This window comes from Cyprinus carpio, chromosome A2 (assembly GCF_018340385.1).
Source record: "Cyprinus carpio isolate SPL01 chromosome A2, ASM1834038v1, whole genome shotgun sequence".
Classification (NCBI taxonomy): domain Eukaryota; kingdom Metazoa; phylum Chordata; class Actinopteri; order Cypriniformes; family Cyprinidae; genus Cyprinus; species Cyprinus carpio.
This window is the reverse complement of record NC_056573.1, coordinates 22837527-22863984: the sequence shown is the minus strand read 5'-3', so window position 1 is coordinate 22863984 and position 26458 is coordinate 22837527. Positions and strand designations below refer to the sequence as shown.

The 26458-nt window shown below is 35.8% G+C and overlaps 1 protein-coding gene across 2 annotated transcripts in view; it reads right to left on the bottom strand.

The window, feature by feature from the left end:
• LOC109089987 (ephrin type-B receptor 1-B) overlaps positions 1-26458 on the bottom strand; it is a 208259-nt gene that overhangs the window by 93180 nt on the left and 88621 nt on the right. For both annotated transcript variants that reach the window (XM_042711021.1, XM_042711027.1), the window contains exon 3: positions 19399-20080. In XM_042711021.1, the coding sequence (XP_042566955.1) occupies positions 19399-20080 (682 nt within the window). The remainder of the gene's footprint in view (positions 1-19398; positions 20081-26458) is intronic.

The window sequence follows — 26458 nt, the reverse complement described above, 5'->3', positions numbered from 1 at the left end:
GGTGGTGGTGGTGGTGGTGGGGGGTTTACAAGAATTTAAGGACCTGTCTTAAAAAATAAAATAAAATAAAAAAAGATGGATATATTCTAGAGGTACTTAATGCTTCACCACTTTCATTCATGTTAAATTTATAACTAACATAACTATATAACTAACTAGCAACATATAAAATGAAGTCAGTAAAAGACTAATAGTTAATCATCTGTTGCAAAGAGGCAAATGGTTAATATGTAATTTATGCAACTTTTATTCTCAATTTTCTAAATGTTTTCAGGACTTGTGTCTGATAGACGTTTGGCAAATTCGTTGCCACCCTGAGGAACCTTAGAAGAGTCCGTTTATCTGCCAGCAGACAATCTCTGAATTCTTTCTGCTGCTGCCACAGACTCATCACAGAACCCAAACCATAATGCCATCTGAAATTACATCTCCACCGCCTTTCTCTCTTCTGTCGGCCTTTGGCAAATCAAAGGATGGTAAGAAAGACAAGACGGAGAGGAGAGGAGAAGAAAGAGAAATATTACAGTTATTGCCTTGCAACAGTGCACCATAAATCTCATTTGTACGCCCGAGGCGATGTTGTAGGGTTTCTGCAAGTATTCACCTTCAAGAACAACTAAATGTTCAGGTACATGTTGAACACTTGCGAAACAGCTCAGAATAATTTGATACTCTTTTCTCAAAATTAGTAAGGAAACTTTTCGAGACCTGAACCAGGTCTACCGTTCTGCCCTCGGGCCTCATCAGAACATTCATTTGGAAAGCATTCATAGTTCTGAATTCCCATCCACAGATCCGCTTTCCCAGATCAGATAGGACACCCAGGAGTGAAATTGAATGACACAAACATGTGTTATTATCGCTAACCTCACAAACATTAGATATCTGACATCTGGCATATTTCTACCTAAACCCATTAAAGTTAAACCCAAACTAATAATGCTGTGCCAAACAATCTTGCTGTCAACTATTTACATAAATAGCTACATTAACTCAAATTAATTAATCTCTTTACGGGCAAGGTGAAGTGCTCAATTTCTGTCCGAATTACAAAAATAAACATATTGTCAAACAACCCTGGAAATGCAACCTTATGATTATACTTATCCTTATGACCTTATCCTTAATATAAATTACTGTTTTATCTGGGGCCTGACAGTAAAGAGCTAATGTTGTGTGTCCTGACTGAACCCAAACATTCCATTAAATTCCTCCATCTTGTTAAAGAATCACTTGTGATTGCCCTTGTGTTACCCCGTTGTTGGTCTCTGTGTATTTTGGCTTTTGAATTTTATTTTGCACTTCTGTTACCAAATCTAAATTTCTTTGCCCAGCTATTTCAATAGGAATCCATGTGATTGGGAAATCTGAGTGAGGGCGTGAAGAGGGAAGATTTCCCCATGCAGATTTCTCAACAGATTCAAGTTAGTCACTTGGATTCACCACGTTGATGTCTGGAAAGCTGCTGATTTGAAAGAGCTAGGCTCATACATCGTTACCATCGCTACAGTTAGCAATGGATCATTTTTGTCTGTGTCATTTTGCTTAAGGCTGGAATACACATGACTCCATACACTTGTTGACTTAAAAAAAAAAAAAAGAAAGAAATGGATGACCAGTAAATAATAATTATGGCTTAATCCTTTCACCAGAGAAAAAAAAAGGTTAATAGTGGATCCTGATTTAAGCATTTCAATGATTCTGTGTTATTTATATATTTATTTTACCTGTAGTGAAATGTCTGCTATAGACATACACATTTAAGTTTCAGTTCCATAGATGTCATTTTCGCTTAACTGCTCGCAGCAAAAGCAATCTTCTTTGGCCTTATTTATTTTTATTTTTTTTAATGGACTATTGGCTTTTTAAGTGCAAAATACACATTAACATTTCAGCAAGAATTCTGCCATTAAAAGTCAAATGGGTCAAACATTTCTCTCAGTTTTCCAGAGAAAGTATAGGTAACTACAGTTACTAAAACTTGTTTTCCTTCACAAGTAGATGATGCCTTCTTTCAAACTGTATCTATGGAGGACGAGTTCTGTAGACCTGTTTGGAAACAGTCATTATTTTAAGACCCTCAGAATGTATTTTTACAGAATTGTCAGATTAATAGATTCCAGTAGATTAAAAACTTTCCAACACTGTGGCACAGTGTGATTACATACATGCAATTTTGCTGTCTGCTGTGGCCACATATGAGTCTCCAGAAACGAAACGGAGATATAAAGACAGGAATAAAGAGAAAGAACAACTAGAAGGCTGTGCTAATTCAGTCCTCACAAATACTAACTGCCAGTCATGGCCGTCCCCTTGCCTCTTTCATATTCCTGTGAAGAAAAAAAGGGGGAGGGAAAAAGGAAAAAAAAAAAAAAAAAAAAAGGGGGAAAGAAAAAAAAAAAAAAAGAAAAGAAAAAGCTATTTGATATTTCGTGCAGGCATTTGAAGTAGGCAGCCGTGGCAGGGGATCCTCGCAGTCTCTCTCAGTGCCGCTCTGTGATCAATAATTTGTCACTGAAATGCTGCATGGACATCGCCGGAACGGGGCCAAAAAGGGCCCCTGTTGTGCGACTGCCGAGAGAGTCCCAGCAACCACCCAGTAGCGGTTACAGATCTGAGGACCCCTGGTGCGACAATATTGAGTTATGTTCTCGTCCACCTGTTCTAGTGACTGTCGCTTGATATGTGCATTTTGCTTCTCTAACTCGCTTTGAACATAAAACGACTGGCCAAAGCTGACAAGTCAATGTAAAACAGTAAAAAAAGTGTGTTTTTGGAGTCCTTTAGCATTCTTACATATTCTACACTCTTAAAAATAAAGGTTCCACAGGTTCACAGTGATGCCACAGAACAACCATTTTTGGTTCTTTAAATAACCTTTCAGTGAACAGTTCTTAAAAAGAAACCTTTTTTTTTTCTTAGTGCAAAGAACATTTTAAAAACTCCAAAGAACCTTCTTTTTTTCTACTCTAAAGAACCTTTGTTCTATCATACTATACATTAAACAAAATTTTGGTGCATCCCTACTGCTTTAAGGCTTCTTTTAGAATTTTTTTTTCTTTGAAGATTTTGAAGATTGATCCTGACAAAATATGATTTGATTGTATAGAAAAGATGGCAGCAGCCTAATAATTATTAAAGTAGGTAGATGCCTACTTGAAGTATAATTAAAAACAGATACTGGTTCATCACATATAAATAGCAATACATTTTGTTTACGATAAGTGCAAATAGTGATAGAATCTTTTAGCATAAAGGGTAAAAGAGACATATATTGGGTAAATTCCTAGTGAAAGTAAGTGATGGTGTGTGTGTGTTTATAATTTGAAATCTATAAATGATTATTATGATCATTTATTATATTATAATAATTATATAAGACTAAGAAATAATAAAAAATAATTACACACACATTTTTTATTCTTGTATACATTTTTCACTAAATTTGCTGTACAGTGACAATAAGTATTTACACACTAAGTCACACATAAAAAAGTCTGAATCACACTACATTAGACTAAAACATACTTATTCCTCTTAAAGTAATTTATATATTTTACACCAAACAAACTTTCTGAAAAGTATGGCTTGAAAAGTCCATCTTATTAAAATAAATGCCATTTGTTTTATATTGAGTTATATAATGCAAAGGCAAGCATTTTAAATATGGCATAAGTGTCCGAATACATATATCTACTTGCTCTAAACTGATACAAAATGCCATTCTGAGACTTGAAATGGACAGTTCGTAAAAACTGATTCATGGAAATGAATCAAACTTCCCAACTCTATCAGCACTTTTACAACTGGATTAAATCAGACACCCCATTATAATATCGCTGTCTTAGCATTCTCAAAATCACAAGTCGTGACACAAAATCAGCCTACTGGCACGGCCCTAAAAAACCTAATGATTGAATATCATCACATTGTTTATGATGGTGCTCCATTTCATATCGCCAACACACACACGCAAAAAAAAAGTATATATATTGCAAAATATTTAATATATCACCCATCCCTACCAGCCAGTAATGGATCTGAAGTGTCAAACCTGTGTGGTGAGACTTTATCAACCAACAGAAAGAAACTGAGCAGTCCTGCAAGTATTTGCTAAACTTTCTGCCACTATTTGTTTGTGATCGAGTTTAATTTACTAGTGAATCAGAGCAGAAAAAGGAACAAATTTAGAAAAGCAGCCCACAGTGAAGAAGGGAACCAAGAGACGAGAGGAAGTAGATGATTCATTAAGAGCGAGACACACTTTTCTTCTCCTATTCAGTCTATTCAGCACACTCCCTGAAGTCTTTCGAACCTGTCTGTCTCTTTCTCTAGGTATCTCTTTTTCATTTGTCCTGTCACCATGGCCTTTTCTCAAGCCACATAATAGGGCCCAGAGCTCAGAGAGGTCAGAGAGCTCTTTAATTGGGTTTCAAGGTGACTTCACACAGCGTGCGATTGTGCGGATGACCATCATTAGGCTGTGTGTGTTTGTACACTCTAATAGTGTATTAATGTCGCCTCTAACGGCGTTCGGATGCAGGAGGAACTGAAAGAGAGCTTCTGAATGCGCCACACATCAGACTTCCTGCCTTTTTCTGATTTCTTCATTCAGATGCTCAGAGAATGAAGGCCACCTCTACTCTCTTTCACAGTCCAAATCCCTCTCTGCACTTTTCCCGCTCATACAAACCAACCGGCGTGCTGTGAAAAGCCCCGGTGCATTGTGGGAATGTTTTTGAATGCGGCAGCTGTCACAATACCCAAACGGCCTCATCATGTCGCCCTTAATGATGTTCTCTACAGAAAAAAATCATGTTATGTTGACATGAAAATGCAACACCTAGCCACCTCTGCTAAGAGACACTCAATTGTAGCAGAATAACTAAATTATTAGTGATTTATTTAATGGTAGTTTGTACATAACTAATATTTTTTTTTCTTATTAAGTAATGTTTTTATTTTACTATTATTTAGCCATTTTTTTTTATTTGTTGACATTTCAGCATTATCACATGCACTTAGAGATGCCATAAAAAAACTGTTGCAACAAAACATCAGTATTAAATACACTAACATTTAAAAAGAGAATTTTAAAACATTTGAAATTAAATCAAATAAATAAAATATATATATTTTTTTATTCACACATATAAAATATGTAAATTATGATCTAATATCTCATATTTCTAGTAAGAATATTTTTTTTCTCTTGCAACAAAATGTCTGTATTAAACAGAACAACAGTATGTAAAAATGTAAAATATACAAATTACCTAATCTAATATACAAGTTACTATCTAATATATTATATTTCTAGTAACGATTATTTTGTTGTTCAACAAAACAGCAATATTAAATAGAGCAACAATTAAAAAGAAATGCATTCAAATATACTAAACAACTAAAGCTATCAAATTAAGCATTGACTTTATGTATGTGCATAATTCACATGCATTTTAAAATATAATCAGCCCACATGAGTTTTAATCCCTGCACTAATGCTAAAAGAGGCTGACAGCAGAATAGCTAATCTCACTTGTAAACTGACCTATAGAATGAATATTTAAATTAAGCAATGATGTGTGTCACCTTCCAAATATTATCAGCAGGGACATTTCCAAATGAAAACTGAACAATAATATCAATTTACCATAATGACTAAGTGGAAGGAGGAATGGCACTGATTTGTTCCATCCATTTACTATAATAAGTGTAAAAGATTATACTGTTAAGAATCATCTAAACTATTTTTAGATATCACGGAGAGATTATCTGCGCACAAGATCATAATTATCAGAAAAGGCAATTATGCTTGGCAGAAGCAATATTAGAGGGTTAGTTCAGCCATAATTTAAATCAGCTTAACCCATAGAAACAGAAAGGAAATGGATGAGGATAGTAAACATCAAGCTGCAAAAAGTGCATTACAGTAGCTCATAGGACATTTAAGTGTGAGAAATAGAGCAAAATGTAAGCCATTTGTCACTGAAAAGCTCTGTTCAACATTGCATCTTGCTTTAAAGGGGACATCAGATGCCCATTTTCCACAAGTTGGTATGATTCTTTAGGGTCTTCATGAAATGTCTGCAGCATACTTTGGTTAAAATTCCTCAATGGCTGTGTAAAACAACACAGTTTTTACCTTGTCAAAAACTGCTTGTTTCAGTGCATGTCTCTTTAAATGATAATGAGCTACTGCTCATCCCATACCTCTATTCTGTGGGGCGTCGACACAAGACACGTGTGTGAATTGCTGCCTTGGACTTCAGATAGCAAGCTGTCTACATAGAAACTTGCTGTAAACTGAAACAGCTTGTGGGTGACATAGTTTCAGACTCAGACAGCCACTAACAAATTGACTGCGCATTTTCTTTTCAGCTTTTCTCAGCTGGCAGACACTGCAGAAACCTAACTAAATGAAGAAAAAAAACCAGGGAAAACTTCATCCGATGTTCCATTTCAACTGATCTAGTATAGTTTATAAAGGCCACCTGAATGTTAAAGTCAGTGTGTGTGCATGTTTGACTCTAGCAGAAATCTACTGTTATACTACACCACAAATCATTACTCATTACTAATCCATCAGTCCGTTTCAACATGTCTCTTTCCAGTAACTGAGCAGTCGGCAGCTTGTGAACTTTTCTCCTGTCCACCAGTCCCATGAATGTTAAATAACGTTATTTGAATATTTGTAATATTAATGGCTGCATGTCATGAGCTCAGCGATGCTGAACCAGAGACCTGTGAAAAAGACAAAATATAGCCGTTCACATCCTCCATGAAGAGAGGAATGGTGTGATTGATGAAGAAGAGAGAATGAGAGATTGGCCCCCCTCCATCCCATTCAATGTCACAGGCAGTGAAAGGGTCAACTAGGCCTGTCTGAACACTGCGATACACAATGATTGAGGCCATCCAGCCTCTGTGTGTGTGTGTGTGTGTGTGTGTGTGTGTATTAGTTCTATGCAGGCATGTGGTTTGCATAGAAATGGGCCATCACACACATCACACAAAGGCTTCAAGCATGGCAATACATTTTCAGCACGGTTAACCAATTACAAAAGAACAAAAATGTAGTATGACATTCAGTCCTGCGAGAGCAAAGTGAAATAAATCACACACTCTGATTGTACAGCACAGGAATGGATTACAAAAAATACAAACTAAATGATTCACTAAATGAAAATATATGGCCTAGAATATGTGTGTGTAATTTTACAAACAAACAAACGATCTATATATATATAACATTGGTAGTAATAAAAAGTTAAACGATTTTTGGAGGATCATGTGACACTGAAAACTGGAGTAATGTCTACAGAAATTTGGCTTTGCCATCACATGAATAAATTTCATTTTAAAATATATTGAAAAAAAGTAATTTTAAATTATAATATTATTTTTTAATATTTTAAAGTGTGGTAAGAAAAAAAAATACATAAAATACAATCTTAATATCTTGCACAATTTTACTTCTCAAGTAATGTGTCAATATGTCAAAGATGTTTCAACATTTTTACTGGAAAACAACAAAAATAGTGAGCAAAAAAAAAAAAAGATTATTACCCTTAACTGTGTTAAAATTACTAATGAAATCTCTTGTGGCCTATTGCTTTATAGTGTTTTATGTGCAGCCATAAATTATTTATTTGAGCAAAATGTTTTTGCTATTGCTAAAGCAATGGATTTATCATGGGTACTTTGATTGCTGCACTTTAGGCTGTTTGGATTGTGTTTCCACGGGCCTCGGAGGTCTCGAGTGAATCAAAAACCAGAAGTGATTTGTGAAGATGTTTTCTGGTCCTTCTGTTTCACATTGTGCCAAACAAAAACCCCTGCTATGGTTAAAATCCCAGAAACACACAGCCTCTCATGCCTTATTTCTTCAGTTCTGACCCAATTTACATCTCTCTTAGAAAGACCCAACTCATTTGCACTGCTGTGTACACACATATATCTGAGTCTAAAAGACAGAGTGCTAGGTAATATGAGCTTCTAAAGCAGAGCATTAAATATGCACTAGACAGCTCAGAGAATGGAGAGCACTACTCCTGAATAAATAACCAAACAAACAACAGACTATCAGCCAATCTACAAATCAGCGCTGTCAGAGAGACAGTGGAGATAATAATATACACGCACACACCACAGGCGTGTGTATTTATGGGTCCCAACTGTCCTCTCCTCTTTCTTTCACTTTCACACACATACACACACTCTTCACTGAAAGAGCTCTGTTTATCACTCTTACAATCACACAGACCAGACCGGGGACGGTTTCTGTGCTAGTTCCTCATCCTAATATAACTGTCTACATAGTCAACCGCCTTCTTAAGAAGAAGAATAACAAAAATACAACCTCATGAACTCAAGAGACTGATTTGAAATCAATAGCTACTGTTTAGCGCCGAATAAATTCAATTCAACTTGTTTTGTATGACAATTTCTACAATACAAATCATTCCAAAGCAGCTTAACAAAGAATCCTGCCCAACAAGATTCAAAACCATCATGTCAGTCCAGTTTTATTTTCTGTACACTTCTCAAGGAATTCACTGCAATGCATTTTGGGATCGACTAATCTACTAAATCCACACAATACCAAAGTTTGTGGTCAGTAAGACTTTTTTAAAGTCTCTTAAGATCACAGAGACTGCATTTATTTGATAAATATACTGTAAAAACTACAATATTGTGAAAAAAGGTTGAAATGTAAAATTACTGTTGTCTATTTGAATATATTTTAAAATGTAATTTATTCCTGTGATGCACAGCAGAATTTTCACCATCATTACTCAAGTCTTCAGTGTCACATGATCGTTCAAAAAAAATCATACTAAAATACTGATCTGGTGCTAAAAATAGATTTCTTATTATTAACATTTCTTATTTTGTTGAATAGTTATGTGGCGCAATATTTTTGTGGAAACAATGGCATTTTCCTTTTTTTCTTTTTTTTTTTTTGATGAATAAAAGATTAAAAAGAACATTATTTATTTAAAATAAAAAAATATTTTGTACAATTATAAATGTCTTTTACTTTCCCTTTTGATCAGTTTAAGGGGCCCCTGCTGAATTAAAAGTATGTGTTTATTTCAAAGAAAAGAAAACTCCAACATTTGAATGGCAGTGTATGCAAAGAATAGATAAAATTAAGCAAATACTTAAAATTTGGCCAAATTAGGTCTTAAAAGAAATCATAATTCTGCTGTCTACTGTTTGGAAAATGGAAGTGAGCAGGCCTATGATTCCTAAAAATGCTGTCTAGGTAGGCAGCTCACTAGTGTTTGTAGCACACTCCTCCTGCACTCCGCTTTAACCTGGTCAAAGAGCAGCTATGAAAAGTGACAGAGATGATTAGAAGTCATCGGTGGATTTTTCTGTCTCCACACACACACACACACACGCAGATTGTTTTTTCTAGCCAGTGTTTTCAGCAGGTCAGTCAGCATTAAAATGACAGCTGTTTGTAGCGCCTGAAGCCAGCATGAGTGAGCTAAACGAGCAGATATGAGGTGTGGGAAAAAACATCATCTTAAGTGGCAGGACATTTTTTCTTTCAGTTATCTGTCCCTCTGCTCTAACCGTTTGACCTTAAAAGAACCCATAATAAACATCACAGAAATAATCAGTGGACTGATGTATGCTTCTTTTTGAATATGTACATAAGTTTATTAACAACTGTCTGTTAAAGATATTGAATAATTTAGTTTATTTATTTATTTTGCTTACATTTTTGGGAATACTTCACCCACGATGCCAGTATTTACTCACCCTCATGTCATTCCCTATATAACTTTATTTCATTCAGTGAACACATATTAAAGGTGCCAGAGAATGCAAAAAATCACTTTTATAAGGTGTTTGAACACAGTTGTGTGGCCTCAGTGTGTGAAAACAACCAGCCTATAATGGTAAAAATCCACCCACTCATTGTTTTATAATCCCAATAAATAATAAACAGTCTCTCCACACTAGCAGTTCAAGATTTCTCACTACTATGACGTCATACTCTGGGAAACTCCCGCCCATTTGTGACACTCTCTGCCCTATTAGGATATACACAGCCCTGAGTGAGAAGCAGCGGTCCACCATTACTGTTTTCTTGCTGTAGCTGCTGAAGGTACAGTGTCAGCGCCAAAGAGCCATTAAAAGTGTCGCGTGTTGGGATGCACCAAGAAACATATGAGTTCACCACTGGAGTTGTGCAAAGATTGCTTCTGAAAGAGGGATCGATACCAGCACTTTGTGCGCAAACGTCCAGACTCCAGACAAAGTAAGCATCACGTGTCATATTTTGTTTTCCAAAAGAGCTTCTTGGATCTCTGTAAGGCTAATGTTGCTAAAGCTACCATTGTAAAGTACCTATTTTCACTAATGCTACCTTCACTTGCTACCAGAATGATCGTAAATAGGAATGTGGTAGTTAAAAATTGCATTTGGAAGCAATGTAAAGGTCAGTAACACGGTCAGCACCAGTTAAACCGTTACACTGGTATGCCCGTGAGCATGAGCTCTTGAAGCTCCGCACTCATCTGAAAGGGGAGGCAGGAGCACCAGCTCATTTTCATTTAAAAGGGACAAACACAAAAAACAGCGCGTTTTGGCTCATACCCTAAAAGTGGCAATTTCAACAAGCTATAAAAAATTATCAGTGGGGTATTTTGAGATAAAACTTCACATACACACTCTGGGGACAACAATTTAAAATATTGTAAAAATGCATTCTGTGGCACCTTTAAGCAGAACATCCAGGCTTCTCTTTTCCGTGGAATAAGAACTGCAGCTGCCATCAAAAAATGAAATCAAACAATGACCTTGTAAAAGCACCTTTTACTACTTCTGAAAAATTTCGTCATAAAATTATGAGAATTTAGACTTCACGAAAATCCTCCTCTTCACTGTTGATCTCTAGGGAAACATTTCCTGTCCCATGGAAGAGAGTCACATGGGATTATGGCATGAGCAAGAGTAAATGATAATCATTTTGGTGTGAACTTATATATTCCAGATTTTACCATTTTTAAATGCATATTGAAAAATTCCAGAGATTTTACCCCACAATCAGCGCATAAAAAAGCAAAGATTCTGTGTAGACTGACTTGTTTTGTTGTAGTCAGTCAAAACTAAACAAAAAAAGTATTTCACACATGCATTCGTTCACTGCAGTTCATTCCTTAACAACATGAGCGATTATCTGTGATAAAACAAAATGCCAAAATCAAGGGAAAAAAGCCTCTTATCTGGGTCAGAACCAAAGCGTGCAGCAGTGAACTAGCAGTCGATCAATCACTGGCCTGTGTGCTGAGCAGTTTGATTGATTAGGAAACAGATTTTCACCTGTATGTTTCTGGCTCTGGGCCTTGTACGGGGGCTCTGGTGCTGGTGTAGGCTTTCCAAACCATTACCTGGACCAGAGCAATGACTGACTCACGCTTACTGCTGACCCGATGGGCCTCAGAAGCAGAAGAACCCAGAAGAACATGTGGTTTGCTCCAGAAAACTGAAGTAAATATCAGTACATTAAACAGAAAGGGTCCGTCAGAGCTATAAAGCATGCTAACTTCCTCGATGAAAACGGACAGGTAGATAGAGATGATGATATAACAGAAAGACATAACCAGTCCAGTCAGATAGAAATGAAGATCACACATATCATGAAGCTGCACAATTTTAGAACAAACCTCCAGTCTTCATTACAAATGATGCTGCCTTATCAAACACTAATAAACTGTGTGTTTGTGGAAGTGGGCGTTCAGAATCTCATGAACCGATGATTTCACAGCAGCTGAAAGCTCAAAGGTTCCACTTTAAAGTGTTTGTTAAAAGGCATCCAGTGTTCTTCCAGAACCCACGGTCAGAGTTGATCCTCCCTCAACATGAAGCCAAAAAGCTCTCTTTCATCATAGCAAAGCTAGCGAAGTGCTCTTCTTCTGTTTTTAAAGCTCTGTGTACATGGTGTAAACACGAAGATCACAGAGATGGAGCCGTGACACTTCTGAGCACCAGCGCCGAGAGGAGGGTTTGTTTGGGCTCTTCAAATGTGTAATTAGCCAGCATTAAAACACACTCACTTTTCAAACCGTACATCCTCGATGGTTTTGAGAGAGTGGAGGGAAAACGAGAGACAGAGACAAACAGAGGGAACAGAGAGACAGAGAGAGAAAGGGAGAAAGAGAACGACGGATAAACAGAGGTCACATAGCCACTGCAAAGTTTTGAAAGTGACATCAGCATATATCTAAAGGAGTAAGTCTGCAGAGTTACTGTTCTGTGAAAAAATAAAATAAAATCTACAGACATTGTTATGTGGGAATGTCTCATTTATTTGTGCTTGCCGAGTAGTTCAGTAAGTAGATTCAGTGTTGTTATTGTTAAATATAACTAAAACTAGAACCATTCAAATTTAAATAAATAAATAAAGTGTTTGCCTTGGTAACTAACTAAAAATACTGAAGAAAAAATGACAAATTAAAACTGAAATAAAAATTAATTTTATAAATAATAAATACATTTGAAATTTATTAATTACTTTAATTGTGTAATTGTTTATTATTATAATATAATTATTTTTACACTTATTATGTTTTTGGTTGTTTTGTTTTTGATTTTTCTGTCAAAAAAAAAAAAAAAAAACTACACCTACATATCAGGTGGGTGAGTAGTTATACAGTTGGACATACTACTCTGATTTATGTTTATATATTGAATTTGGTTATTGAATGTGGTCGTCACTCCCCATCATAATAACTGAATTTGTGTGTACAGAGCAGCTTAAGCATTTAGAAGAAATGGAGGGAGAAAGAAACACAGGAGTCTATATTACTACTGTCTGCCACACAGTTCTCCTCAGTCCTGGCCAAAAGCTGCTTCACATTATCAGACACTCTTTTTTTTTTGGGCCAGGCAGCAAGCAAGCAAGCAGAAAGAAAGAAAGAAAGAAAGAAAGAAAGAAAGAAAGAAAGAAAGAAAGAAAGAAAGAAAGAAAGAAAGAAAGAAAGAAATCTAACTTTATTTGCGTCATTCGGCAAGGTCAAAATAATATTACTGCAATTAAAGGCAATTGTACATGCGGGATTAGATTTCTCTAAAGACACGAGTTATTTTGGAAAACAAAATAGTGGGTGATTTGTTCTGTGATAAACACACAATTAACAATCACAAAGTATGTCAGTGAAATATCAATTTATCATTGCTTTCAGAGATGTGACTTCTTCAAATTCAGAAGATTAGAACCAAAAAGCCTTGCTGTCCAGATATCCTGTTTGCTTTGGAAATTTGGCAGCCGGCATCATAAAACCATCATGTACATAAATCTGCATAATCAACACAAGGCCCCCATCTGCTAGCACTTGTTTTGGGTCATTTCGAGGGATATTTGAGAGGGGTAGAGGGTTCTTCTTTCTCCGGGAAAAGCATGGCGGATGATCTCAGTGGAACAGAGGTTAGTATGCACAATCTGAAAGATGTAAACAAACTTCAGCTACAGTAGATGAGTGGGATCTTCCAGATATCCAAAACCTGAGCTGTTTGTTGGACGTACAGTAATATATCAGTGTGTGAGTGTGTGTAGGGGTGTTTCTATACCCGATGACTAGCATGCGTGTGTTGTTTATGGGTGTTTTAATAGAGCTCTGCTGTGTTTGGCTATGCTTGATTGTGTGTTGTATATAGAGCGGTAGATGTGTGTTTATGTAATGTTGAGACTGTTTTTCAATGGCCTTTTGTCTGTGTATATATAAAGCTCCAAGTGCCTGCATGCATGTTTAGTGTGTTTATCTGTCGGTGTCGATCTGTTTAAAGTGCCCCAATTATGCCATTTCCAATATTGCCTTTCATGCAGTGTGTAATGTAGCTATATGTGAATGTAAACGATCTGCAAAGTTGTAAAGCTGAAAGTGTACGATAAATAAAGTTATTGCCTCCCAAAATAAAGAATCGACTATGTACAGCTGAAATGAGTCGATAGTAATTGTAAAGTCGTTACATTGGCCGGCCACAAACAACTTGACCCCGCCCACAAACACGAAATTCTACTGATGACTGCTTCTCCAATCTCGGGGAGTTCAACGCGGGATTCACTAAATGCTTGCTGTTGAAAGATAGATCAGTATACTGTTTATTTGGACCAGCTGGCTCCACTGAATCACAACCTGTAAGTATGATAAATAATAGATGTTCATATTTTCTATAACACATTCAAAATACAGAACTATTGAAATAGGCATATTGTTTCCGACACGCACTGTACGCCATAGACCAATCACAACAGACTAGGCCATCTGACCAATCAGAGCAGAGCAGTCTCACAGAAAGGAGGGGTTTAGAGAGAAAATTCTAGCAAACCAGCAAATTATTCACATGGCTTTTCTGATGTGCATCTACTAACTTATTTTTACATTAAATGTGTTTCTATCATAGTTTCTGCATGTCTTCTAAGCAAACAAATTTATTTTCACTAAGCAAGAACATAGATTATTTTAAGTACATTTTGCAAACTGTATTCATGGTGTTTACCTAAAGATTTTTTTTTTTTTTTTTTCATCCAAAAGCCTAAAAACTAAATTTGCATAAAAATACATGGACAGAAAAGCAGCTTATATCTACTGTCTACAAGTTTTCATATTTGTCTACTCCAATATTAGTTTGAATATAGCTTTAGTGTGAAATAGTCTATATCTGTGAGTATTTGTGTATATATCTGTATGTGTGTATACAGAGTGAGAGTTTGTATAAAGCTATGTGTGTGTGAGTGTGTGTGTGTGTGTATGTTTGTATAGAGCTGTCCGCTTTCTCCAGGTGTGTTGGTCCAGACAGCTCTTGCGGTGAGTGTATCTCTATTCAATTTCACAGCCTGTGAGGGGTCATCCGGCCTCTCACCCCTCTGTCAGAGCGCTCAAGACACACACCCGCAGAATGTAGAGCCAAATCCGCACCCCAGAATAGTCTCAGCTCGACCCAGCCCTGCCTAAACCATTTTAACTGCAGAATCCAAGCTGATCTGAGCGCTGTGGCTAATGGGGGAGGGTTTTTTTATTAATATGCTGATTTTAAAGCCATTATCTCTCACTCTGAGGATGAGATCTAATCCAACTCTCACACAGATATGCGGACAAACTTATAGACACACAGTGATTATTCAGACTCCCTCTGAGCAGGGTCAAAATAACAAACCCAGCTGTGCATTACACAGACAGAGTGAATGAGGGAAAGTGGGTGACAGAGAGAAAAAGAGGTAGAATGAGATCAAATTTCTTGGAGACACACTGACTGTGTTCTAAATAGTAATCTAGCATACTACTCATTCTATTTTTGCAGTAACATATATATATATATATATATATCTATTATGCAGTAACATATAATATATATATATATATATATATTATATATATATATATATATATATATATATATATATATATATATATAGGGTTTATATATTGGCTATCGGTCACCCTGCTTTCGGAGATATCGTCAGTCAAAAAAAAAAAAAAAAAAAAAATTGGTCGACCACTAATATAATATAGATAATACAAACTCTTCATATATATATATATAAATATATATATATAATATGTATATTATGTTTATATATATATATATATATATATATATTTTTTATTTATATAATATGTATATGTTTATATATATACACACACATATATATATATATATATATAATATATATATATATATATATATATATATATATATATATATATATATATATATATATATATATATATATATATATATATATATATATATATGAAGAGTTTGGTTCCAAAATGCGATTAACACCAATTATTTTATTTTAAGTTGAGTTTCCGCCAAAATCAGTATTGTATCTGGTCGTTATTGAAAAGTACATTTTTAATTTTATGCAAAATGCGATACTTGCAGAGTTATTAGGTCATGTTTTCTCCCTTTTTTTCCAAACCACGACAAACGCCAGTCTCCCTTCTCTGCAGAATGCGATATATCCGCGCAACCAATCACAGCGCACCATTCCACGCACTCTAGACAGTAATGTTGGCGCTTTGAATACACCCGGTATCCTAGTTTTCCTCATCTACTTTGTACAGGGCTGCACGATAAATCGCATGTAACTGTCATGCATATTTGTCAGAAAAGACGATTCTGTGATTAATAGTATCGGTAAATTCCCATCACGTGCTTTCAGATGGAGTGGTCTAATGTGATATTGTTGTTCATGTTCTTGTTCATGATTAAATTATCTTTTATTGTTGTAATTAATTTATAGCAAACAAGATGGCCTGTTGAATTCATTTTGGGAGCGATGACTGATGAATGTATTTTAAGTCCAGTGCCTGTATGTAAGATTAGTATTGACCAAGTTCAGAGGCTGTCATATGTGGATCAACTTACTATGTTGTGTATTTTCAACAGTTTCAATAAGAAAAATAACTTTCATATTGATTAAATGGATTTATTGCATTTTGAAAAAAAAAAAAAAAAAATGGATTTATTGCATTTTGGGGGAGGGGGGATATAAAAATGTTATAATAAATATTTGAAAATCAAAATCTGGATTTGAATTTTTTTTTTTTTATGTTATTATAACCTAAAGATGCTATGTGAAAGTTTGAAACAGAAAATAGTTGTTTTCATCTTGCCACTTTAAAAATGGATTTATAGGGGTTTGGAACCAAACTCTTCATATATATATTCTCAGCAAAGTTAAGTGAGGTTTATGCTAAAAACAAGGAAAAAAATAAATAATAAGAAAGAAAATAAATAAATAAATATATATATATATATATATATATATATATATATATATATATATATATTTCCCTTTTCCTTCCTTCCCTTTCCATCAAGAAAATAAGTGTTTTCAGTACAAAAAAAAATGATCATTTTAATCTTAATTTAAATATTATGTTAATATTATTATTATTAACATTTTTATTGATTGATTTTTAATAAACAAACAAAATTTAAAAAAAGCAAAACAATTTTTACTTCTAATAATCATCTGGACACTGCTCACTAAATTAAATATGAGGTCCTAAATGAGGTCTTTTGACAAGCATAATTCACGTCACAACTAGCATACTATTGTTCACTTTATATTAAGAAAACAGTAGGCAGCATACAGTGTATATTGTGCAATATGCAACAATCCCTTCCAAAACACAAAGCTGCTCAGATTTCCTTTGAGACACATTTATAATAGCTCAGACACCTTCATTAACCCAAAAGACCAATTACTCTAATCAACCTCTAATCACTCTCTCCAGGTCCAAATCGACCAATGAAAGCAGAGGGGGGTGGGGAGGTTTGGAACCAGACAGCCATCAACAAAAAGAGACTAATGAACATTAAAGAAATACTTATTACCCCAGGTTGCCAGCACTGGAAAAATCAGCCCTGGGGAATTTATGGAAACTTTATAAGAATGCAATGTGTGTGTGTGTGCATGTTCAGACTGCAATATATTACCCCATCAAAAGCCTTTATGGGAACTCACAGATCAAAGCGGCAGTAATTAGTGGTGACTTGCTGTGTGCAAAATCGTTAATCCGCTAACACACTGGCTTTTAAAAACCGCGGCCATATCTAGCTGACAGACTTAACACCAGACGCTAACACCCGGCAAAACCTCAACCATCTTTAATCTTCAAAGTTTATGAAAACTTTATCACCTCTTCCAGATCACAGAGCATTCCAGAAGACATCTGACACCGTGTCCTCAACCAGCGCAACACGACACATTTTCAGCACCACATTTTCATCATTTTTCTGTCACTTCTAGCAAATGTTGGTATGTTTTTGTCCATTTACAGGTATATTGTTACTTTTAACTTCATCTGATCCTTTAATAAGTTCAGTTAAATAGTTCATATTAGCTGAAATGAAAGTTAAGTTAAATTGAATGTTTCCATGCATGTGTGTCTCAAGACCCTTTTTTTTAATAATATTTCTTAATAAGATGTATTATATATAATATATATATATATATATATATATATATATATATATATATATATATATATATAATTTGAAGGGAAATACTTTACCAATCCAAGCATGATTAATGTTTAATATGAAAAAAATATATATAAGTGGTGATACACACACACACACACACACACACACAAACAGAGCCATAATTGTTATAAAAAAAAAAATAAAAAAAAATATTTATAATAATACAATAAAAAATAACATTGGGGTCAAAATGAAGACAAAACCTATTTGCTGCTCACGTTGCACTTGGTTTGGACACTGTTAAATTAATTTCAAGTTTGCAAAGGCCAGCTTTTGAGGGATTTGCATTCCAAAACAGGTCTTAAACGGGACTACATGCATCATGACCATCTCTGGTTGATAAGAAGACCTTGCCTGAGGATGCCAATGAACTCAACAAGGCCGCCATCCGTGCATGTGTGTATTTATGTGTAGAGGCACCTGCGGTCCTCAAAGTTGGTCCACGACAAGTGTTGTATCTGTTCACTGATCGAGACAGATGCCTGTCAATCAATCTTATCTCTCAACACGTTTGGTCCTGAGGGATCCAATATGGCACTGGCCTTGAGTGAATGCCAAATCGAACAATCGCAGACCCTGAGACAACAATATGACCATTTGTGTGTCAGTTTCCACATGAAAAGAGAGCGACTAAATACAGACAACAAAAAAAAAAAAGGGAGAAACTGTGTTTATGGGTCTGATTTGCCTACCAGAATAGTACAACTTGAAAATATATATTAAAATAATATTATATTTATAATAATGGTGGTTGACCAATATGCCATTTTTATCAACAAATTCAGAAATGGTCCCATTTGACTTTAGCTACATCCTTCCCTCGCCTAACCCAACACCAACAATCTCCAACACCACATTCTGCTCACTCTCAGTCTCAAACACATGTTCGCCATAATAATCCAGAATAAGTCAGCTCAAACTTAAAACCTGCTGCATGGAAACCTTCTCAAATAATCACAAATCTGTGCATCTCACAGTTCAATTCACAGGAAGTTCATTCATCAAAGCTCTTACAGAACCTTCTTGAGCAAGAGCTCAGGAAAAAAAGACCAGTTTAGTCACAGGGTCACCAGCAAATGTTGGGTTTTGGAAGCTTTGTCTCACACTTGTCTACTAGCTTAACACTTTGCTGGTAAATATCATGACTATGCCATACTGGTCCATGAGGTAAACCAGCTCCAAACCAGAATGAACCTCAAATAAAATGGAAATTCATACAATTTCAACAAAGAGGCAGTGAGAAAAGCTAAGCAGGACACCAGAGAGTATCCTACGTTCTCCGCCAACTGAAAAAGATCCATTTAAATCATCTAAAATAAATGAGTAATCATAGATAAGTGAACCAAAGATTAACACTATTGAAACTCAGCATCTTACCTCGACAGACATTCCCATTATCCGGCTCGAATCCCGCCTTGCAGGTGCAGCTCCCAATTGGAACCATCCAGTCCCCATCGCCATTACAGTACAACTTAATCGGCACGTCCACTTCCTCAGAATTCGGGATGCACATCCCCCGAGCAATCACCAGTGAGGTGCTCTCTGCCCCGGTCATGGTCTCTGGAAATATCGCAAAGTTCTGCACCACGCTCGGGCATTTCTTATAAAACACACGGACAGACAGCAGAGACATGCATGCGCCATAGTCCTGAAATGCCAAATAAAAGCCGTTTTTCGACAACGGGCCGAAGCTCCGCACCTCCGTGTTCACTTTCATCAATCTACCACCAAAATCCACTTGCGAGAAGCTCTCATCTGCCGCAATAGTGTCCACCTTCAAATATGGAGCCTCCATCCAGAACGCCGTACCCTTGGTGGCGATGACAGAGTCTGTCTCGTAGTAGTACAGGTTAAAGGTCTCCTTACAGGATCCAGGCACCCGTGGGATACTGCTGCAGTCTCGGACGGTGAAACGCATCTCCACGTAGATGCGCTGAGCACCACGTCGTGCAATGAAGGTGGTGAGCAGCCAGTTGTTCTGGCTGGATTCAAAGACGTTGCACACCTGGTACGTTCGGATGGTGTTGAGGTTTTCATCATAGCCGCTTACTTCCTCCCACTGGAAAAGAAAAAAACAACAGGAGGTTTAGCACAACAGAAGGAACTATGGCAGATGACCATACATTATTAAAATGACATAAGAACGTTACGGAAACTAAAAAGAATTAAAAACAAAAGTTATTTGTGCAAAATGTTTACAATGTAGAACTGGAGTCTCTTATTACGAAAAAGAATAAGACTTTTTTTTTTTTTTTTAATGACTCAGGAAATTAATATTTTGAGTAAATAATTTAATTACTTATTCACACCACACAAAAAGACACTCGTCTCCACTTACTGCACTCTTAGAAGTAAAATAACAATAAGCATAACACATCAAGGTGTTGTGTGATCATTTAAGACACTTTTATTAGCATTTACAATGACAAGCAAATATAACACAGCAATTAACAGTTACAGGGATTAACATAAATCCATTTTTCTTTATTTATTCATACTTTTTAATATTTTTACCTCTCTAGAATAGCACTTTCCATTTAAGAAATACTGTTTTTCAACCCCCTCCACCTTATCACCCAGCCAACATGTCAGTCACAAATATATGTTGATTGCTAGAATCCACAAAAACAAAACATTTGAATGTGAAGTTGCAAATATAAATTTTTTGAGTGTTGTTTTTCTAAAACAAACAAAAAAAACAATTGAATGTTAACTTTGGAAAAAAAAAATTACAAATAAATAAATAATGGTGTATTATTGGAATTTTTAATGTTAATCTCACCACCAGGTCTTTACCCTTTACCTTAAATAAATCAAGTATTTACTCCACATTCTCCTACAAACCAAGTAGTCTGACTTTTTGTATACTGCAACTTTTGCCAATTCTGTAACCCATAAGAGATGGAGAACCACGTTTCTGAAAAGGGAGCTAAACGACAGACACTTCTGGTCAGTGACACATCCATTTTGATGCTAATTTTATTTTAAATGTGTTTTCTTTGAGTAGTATTGTGGTGATAAAATTGGGATACAAGTAGGAGAATTTTTTATTAGACCTATGGAGAATACAGGACAACAGGAAAAATAAAGGAATATCTCACATTTAAATCAAATCTTAAAACTTTACTTGAATTTAGAGAGGAGTGTGGTGTTTTCATCTGAATGTAGATGACCAAACAAGTAATGCTGCACACCATAATCCAGACCTGCAGTGACAGTGCAAAATATTTATTTATCAGTCAATCATAAGAACCTGCATGATAAAATTTGTAAAATAGAAGAAAAAAAAGATATCAGTATCTTCAGATTAGCTGATTGACAAGTTTTCCAAAGTTGGTATTGTGAGGGAAAATAAATAATGTACCTTTTGTGTTGTATCAAGTTGGTCATGTTTCCTCTGAGTTCCACTTTTTATCACGCTGATACGTTGGTTGTAAAACTTTTGTGCTCTCTGATAGAGGAACATATGCAACAACCAAATACATTGTGTTTAGAATAATATTCAATTACTTCAGCAAAACAAATAATTTACTATACTATAACTGCAAACACCAAATACTCACAGTTATCCACAGAAAAAAATGGAAACATCTCCATCAGCTTCTCTCATTGTTCTTCTTGGTTTAAATCCGTGTTTATAACGGCTGTCTGACAGTAATTTGACTGAAACTTTGTTTCATCTTTTCCTATACAAACTTAGGTCCAATACAATCTACAGGGCAAAAAAATAAATAAATAAAAAATATTAGGATATAACATGAACTCTCACCAGAATTATTGATCAATTCACAACAGTTTTTATCAAGATACTTTAGGGTTTCATGTTAAAAATGACAAACCTCCCGGCGGAGAATTGCGTAGGCCTGGACAACGCGTTAAACCACATTTCTTCTTTTAGCTTCTTGAAATAAACATGTAATGTTAGGCTAACTAAAAAATGACCAGGGTTAAGGTAAAAGTAATTGAAATAAGGTGAAATTTTCTCACTTACCATTGTACTCGTCATTCTCCCGAGCGCTGATCGGATTCAGTGCACCATGAACCGTTGAAGTTTAAACAGCGGTGCTCACGCGCTTATTAGTGACCACTCGCGACAGGCTCGTAACTGAAATGCGGCACTGTGCAGATGGGACAAAACTGATCAGCGCACAGTTACACGTTCAAGTTGTTTGCCGTTTGTCAAAGATGTTTGTATGCATCTGTTTGTAGGGATGAGTTATAAAAGCCTTTTAGACTCTAAATGAAACACTGAAACTTCAAACTCCATACGATATGAGCATGGTGCTCGTCAATAAAAGAGCTGTATGGCATCTTACATGACATGATAACTACCTTGCAATCATGTAAGTGTGCTGATTAAAGGCCTACCTATTATTAATGGATAAAACTGTCCAGATTGCTATACACTAGTACACATGTATTTCTACCTGATCAGTTTGTTGGTATAAATTAATAGGTTGATTCAGTGATAGTAGACTTAGTAGACTTAAGTAAACCAGTTAATTTAGATGTTAGGCCTTTTTTCACGTTGCAATTATTTTCTATTAAACTTGACAGTGCAGACGTTTTTGTTTTTTTTTTTTTTTTTTTTTTCAGAACAAAGGTGTCAAAGTAAAATTTAAATAAAAACACAAATATAATGTAGTATAATATTTTTAAATAGCCTAATGTGTAAAAAGTACATAAAGCATGGTTTAGCCCAAAGAACCCTTTTGTGCCAAATAGGGTTCTTTCTCCTTTTATAGAACCTTTTTGGCATAAAGGGTTCTTTGGAGTTGAGTAAAGAACCCCAAAGAACCTTTTTTTCTAAGAGTGTGGTGTAATGATGTAACGTAAAGGAAGGGTCACTGAACAAATCAGTGAACGAATCTGATTGATTCTTTTAGGTGAACTGAATCACATTATTCTTGTCAGTTGGTAAATACACTGTACACAGTAATGTTCATTTTACACACCCAGAGAATTTTCTGTTTTCAGGTCAATGGTGTGAAAGACCCTTTTTTCAACTATAAATTGCAAGAGGTGCTTGTTGAAGTGGAATAAAGATGAGAACTATCACTGTTGGTCCGTTTGATGCTATCGATGTGGAACCATGCCTGAACTCAGACAGGTTTCTGCCTTTCATAAAATATTGATACAAATTGAGTTTCCAGAAACCTCTCCAACCCCATATTCCCCACCAAAAAAAAAAAAAAACATCTAAAAGCTTTTAAACACTACATCCCTTTGAAACTTTTTTTCCGCCTATGAGATGATGAAACTTTTATGGCCTCTCTTTCCGAGTTTCAGATCACAAAATCTGTCTCCCTAATCATCTGAGGTGGGCGAGGAAGCCTCTGCCATCTGCTTCGGTCCAGCCCAAGTGCGGCCAGCCACTTACATTACAATATTACCATATTATAAAATGTGATGCGTAACAAATTTGAGATTATGCACTATCGAATTACAATTAGAAGTAAGTGGAGCAGTATATGGCTGCCCTCCCGCAGCCCTGGTAAAACAGCACCACTGGCAGATTGTGAAACAAGGCACAGGCAGAAAGAAAGAAAGAGAAAGATAGAGTGCAGCTATGTTCAGACTGCTGCTGAAGACAATTTTGCTGATGGTTGTGGACAGTACAGTCTAAAAAATTAAAAGTTACAAAAAGGGCCTGACAGCTTGATTCATTAGAACAAAAATCCCCCAAATAAGATGATGCCCTCATAAGAGCCTCACTTCCTAAAATATAAACACATCAGCATATTTTTCACATTTTAAGACCCATATTTACACTGTGTGAGAAAAAGTATGACATTTCTTTTTTAATTACTCAGTACTTAAGCCAAATTATTGAAATATTGTCTGGAAAATACTGGTTTTGTTTGATTTACACAAATTTCATTGCAGCGTAGTTTTGCAGTAAAACTTGACATCCTTATACATATATATATTAATAATTTATTTTTTTGTAAAAATCTTAAAATAAAAGGGTTCTAGGAGATCTTGCAAAACAATGTAACGCAAAATTTAATATAAAAAAATACAAATTACAAAAACATTTTAAAAATACATATATTATTTAAATTCCTTTTTTATGATTTTTAATGTATTATAACATTTTTGTTACACCAATTTGAAAACCTCTACCATAAGTGATCTTTATTAAAAATGTTAATTTGCCCTACAATGAAAAATCTGCCATCATTCTCTCGACCTCATCTCATTTGTTCATCTTCACACAGAATATTTGAATCATAAATGTGAACAAGTTTTGACAGCGGTGGCAGAGTGCAAGACTTCCATTGATTAATAACTTATAATAACTTTAGTCTTTTCCTCAAAAATCATCATGCGGCTTCAGAAGACTTGAAGTAAGTAATTCTGAATATTTTCATGATTATATTGGCACTTTTTGGAGCTTGAGTGCCCCAGGTGACTGTTGGTTGTCACTGCACGGAAAAGATCAGCATCAACATTTCAACCCAACATCTCCTTTTGGGTTCTATAGGAGAAAGAAAGTCATACAGATCTGAAACTATATATTTAAACTATACAGAGTAAATGATTCAAAATGTTCATTTCAACCATAGTTGTCCAAACAGATGCAATCCATGCAGCTAAAAGCCTGATGCTTTACTACTGATCTGATCTAAGTCCTTCAGTCCCAGCGGTGGACAGCTGTGAGGTAAAAGTAGGGTCATGTTGCCTGTACGTGATCGCTTGCTGCTTGAACCGTTCAGTTCACTGTTAAAGCTGGATAACAGGCACACCACCGCAAGGCCCTGTGGGTTATCTGTGCCTTTTAACAGAGCAGGCTGACCGAATGAACCATCCAACAATATCCCAGAATTCCCTTGAGGTGGCACAGCCGTGGGAGAGGGAAACAAATATAAGGTTTGTGAGTGGACTCTTGAGGGCTGTAAAGTTGGGGTATCTGTACAGGAAGAGTGTGTGTGTGTTGTGTGTGTGTACCTGTGTGGGAGCTGTTTGTTTTGTCTAAGTGTGTGTGGCCTCTGGAGGGTTACTCACTCACGGACCCTCACCAAATAACAGTCTGATCCAAGCAAACCTTGAAATTGTAAGATTGGCGATCAAGATGTATGTATACCTTTGCTGTTTGTGTGTGTTATGAAAGCAGAAACAGAGAAAAGGGGAATTCGAGTAAATCTAATCTGAACAGTGATGGATCAGCATCCGTGTGGCAGCTTGAAAGCCAGGAGGGGAAAAAAATAGATGCGTGAAGTGTTGGCAAAAACAGTACAATCTCTACTTCCAGAACAATAAATAAATAAAGAAATGTATGTGAGGCAAAGCAAAACACATTTGAAATAAATCACCCAAAAATGAAAAATCTGTCACCAATTACTCACACTCAAGCTGTTCCAAACCTGTATGAATTTCGTTTTTCTGTTGAACACAAAAGAAGATATTCTGATGAATATTTTTTTTTTTTCAATGGCTGCCAGCCACTGTTTGGTTACCGACATTCTTCAAAATATCTTCTTTTTTGTTAATGGATTAGTTTACTTCCAGAATAAAAATTTCCTGATAATTTACTCACTCCCATGTCATCCAAGATGATCATGTCATTCTGTCTTCAGTCGCACAGATATTAAGGTTTTTGAGGAAAACATTCAAGGATTTTTCTCCATATGATGGACTTCAGTGGTGGCCAGCGGGCTGAAGTTCCAAACTGCAGTTTCTTTGCAGCTTCAAAGGACTCTACATGATCCCAGCCGAGAAATAAAGGGTCTTATCTAGCGAAACCATATGTAATTTTCTAAAAAATGTAATAAAAATGTATATACTTTTTAACCACAAAAGTATGTCTTGCACTAGCTCTAAAATGCACGTCTGCAAATTCAAGCATGACATAATCACACTGAAAAGCTCAAGCGCAGTTAGCTCTCCGCCTGTGTGCTGCGGTTCAAAAAGGTAGGGTAGGGTAAAAAACTCCATCTCATTTTCTTCTCCAACTTCAAAATCGACCGGCATCGTCGGTTCACCTTTTTTTGTAAAGGGCATTTAACTTTCTTTGCATGTTCACTTTGCATGTAAACACTGAGCCGGTATTTCCGCCTACGTCATGCGTGACCTTTCCAATGTGACTACGTAATGTGTGAAGTCGAGCTAGTGCAAGACGAGCATTTGTGGTTAAAAAGTATATGACCGATGGTTTCGCTAGATAAGACCCTTATTCCTCGGCTGGGATCATGTAGAGCCCTTTGAAGCTGCAAAGAAACCGCAGTTTGAACATTCAAACCATTGGCAACCACTGAAGTCTATGCAATTAAAATTAATATGGACTGGAATGCCATAAAAACATCATAAAAGTGTCCCATTCCTCTCATTTGTCTTCTGAACTCATACAACAGATTTTTGTAAACATTTTGTGACTAAAATGAAAGTCTGCTGACAGTCATCAAGTTGAGAACCATATCAGCCCCATACATCAACA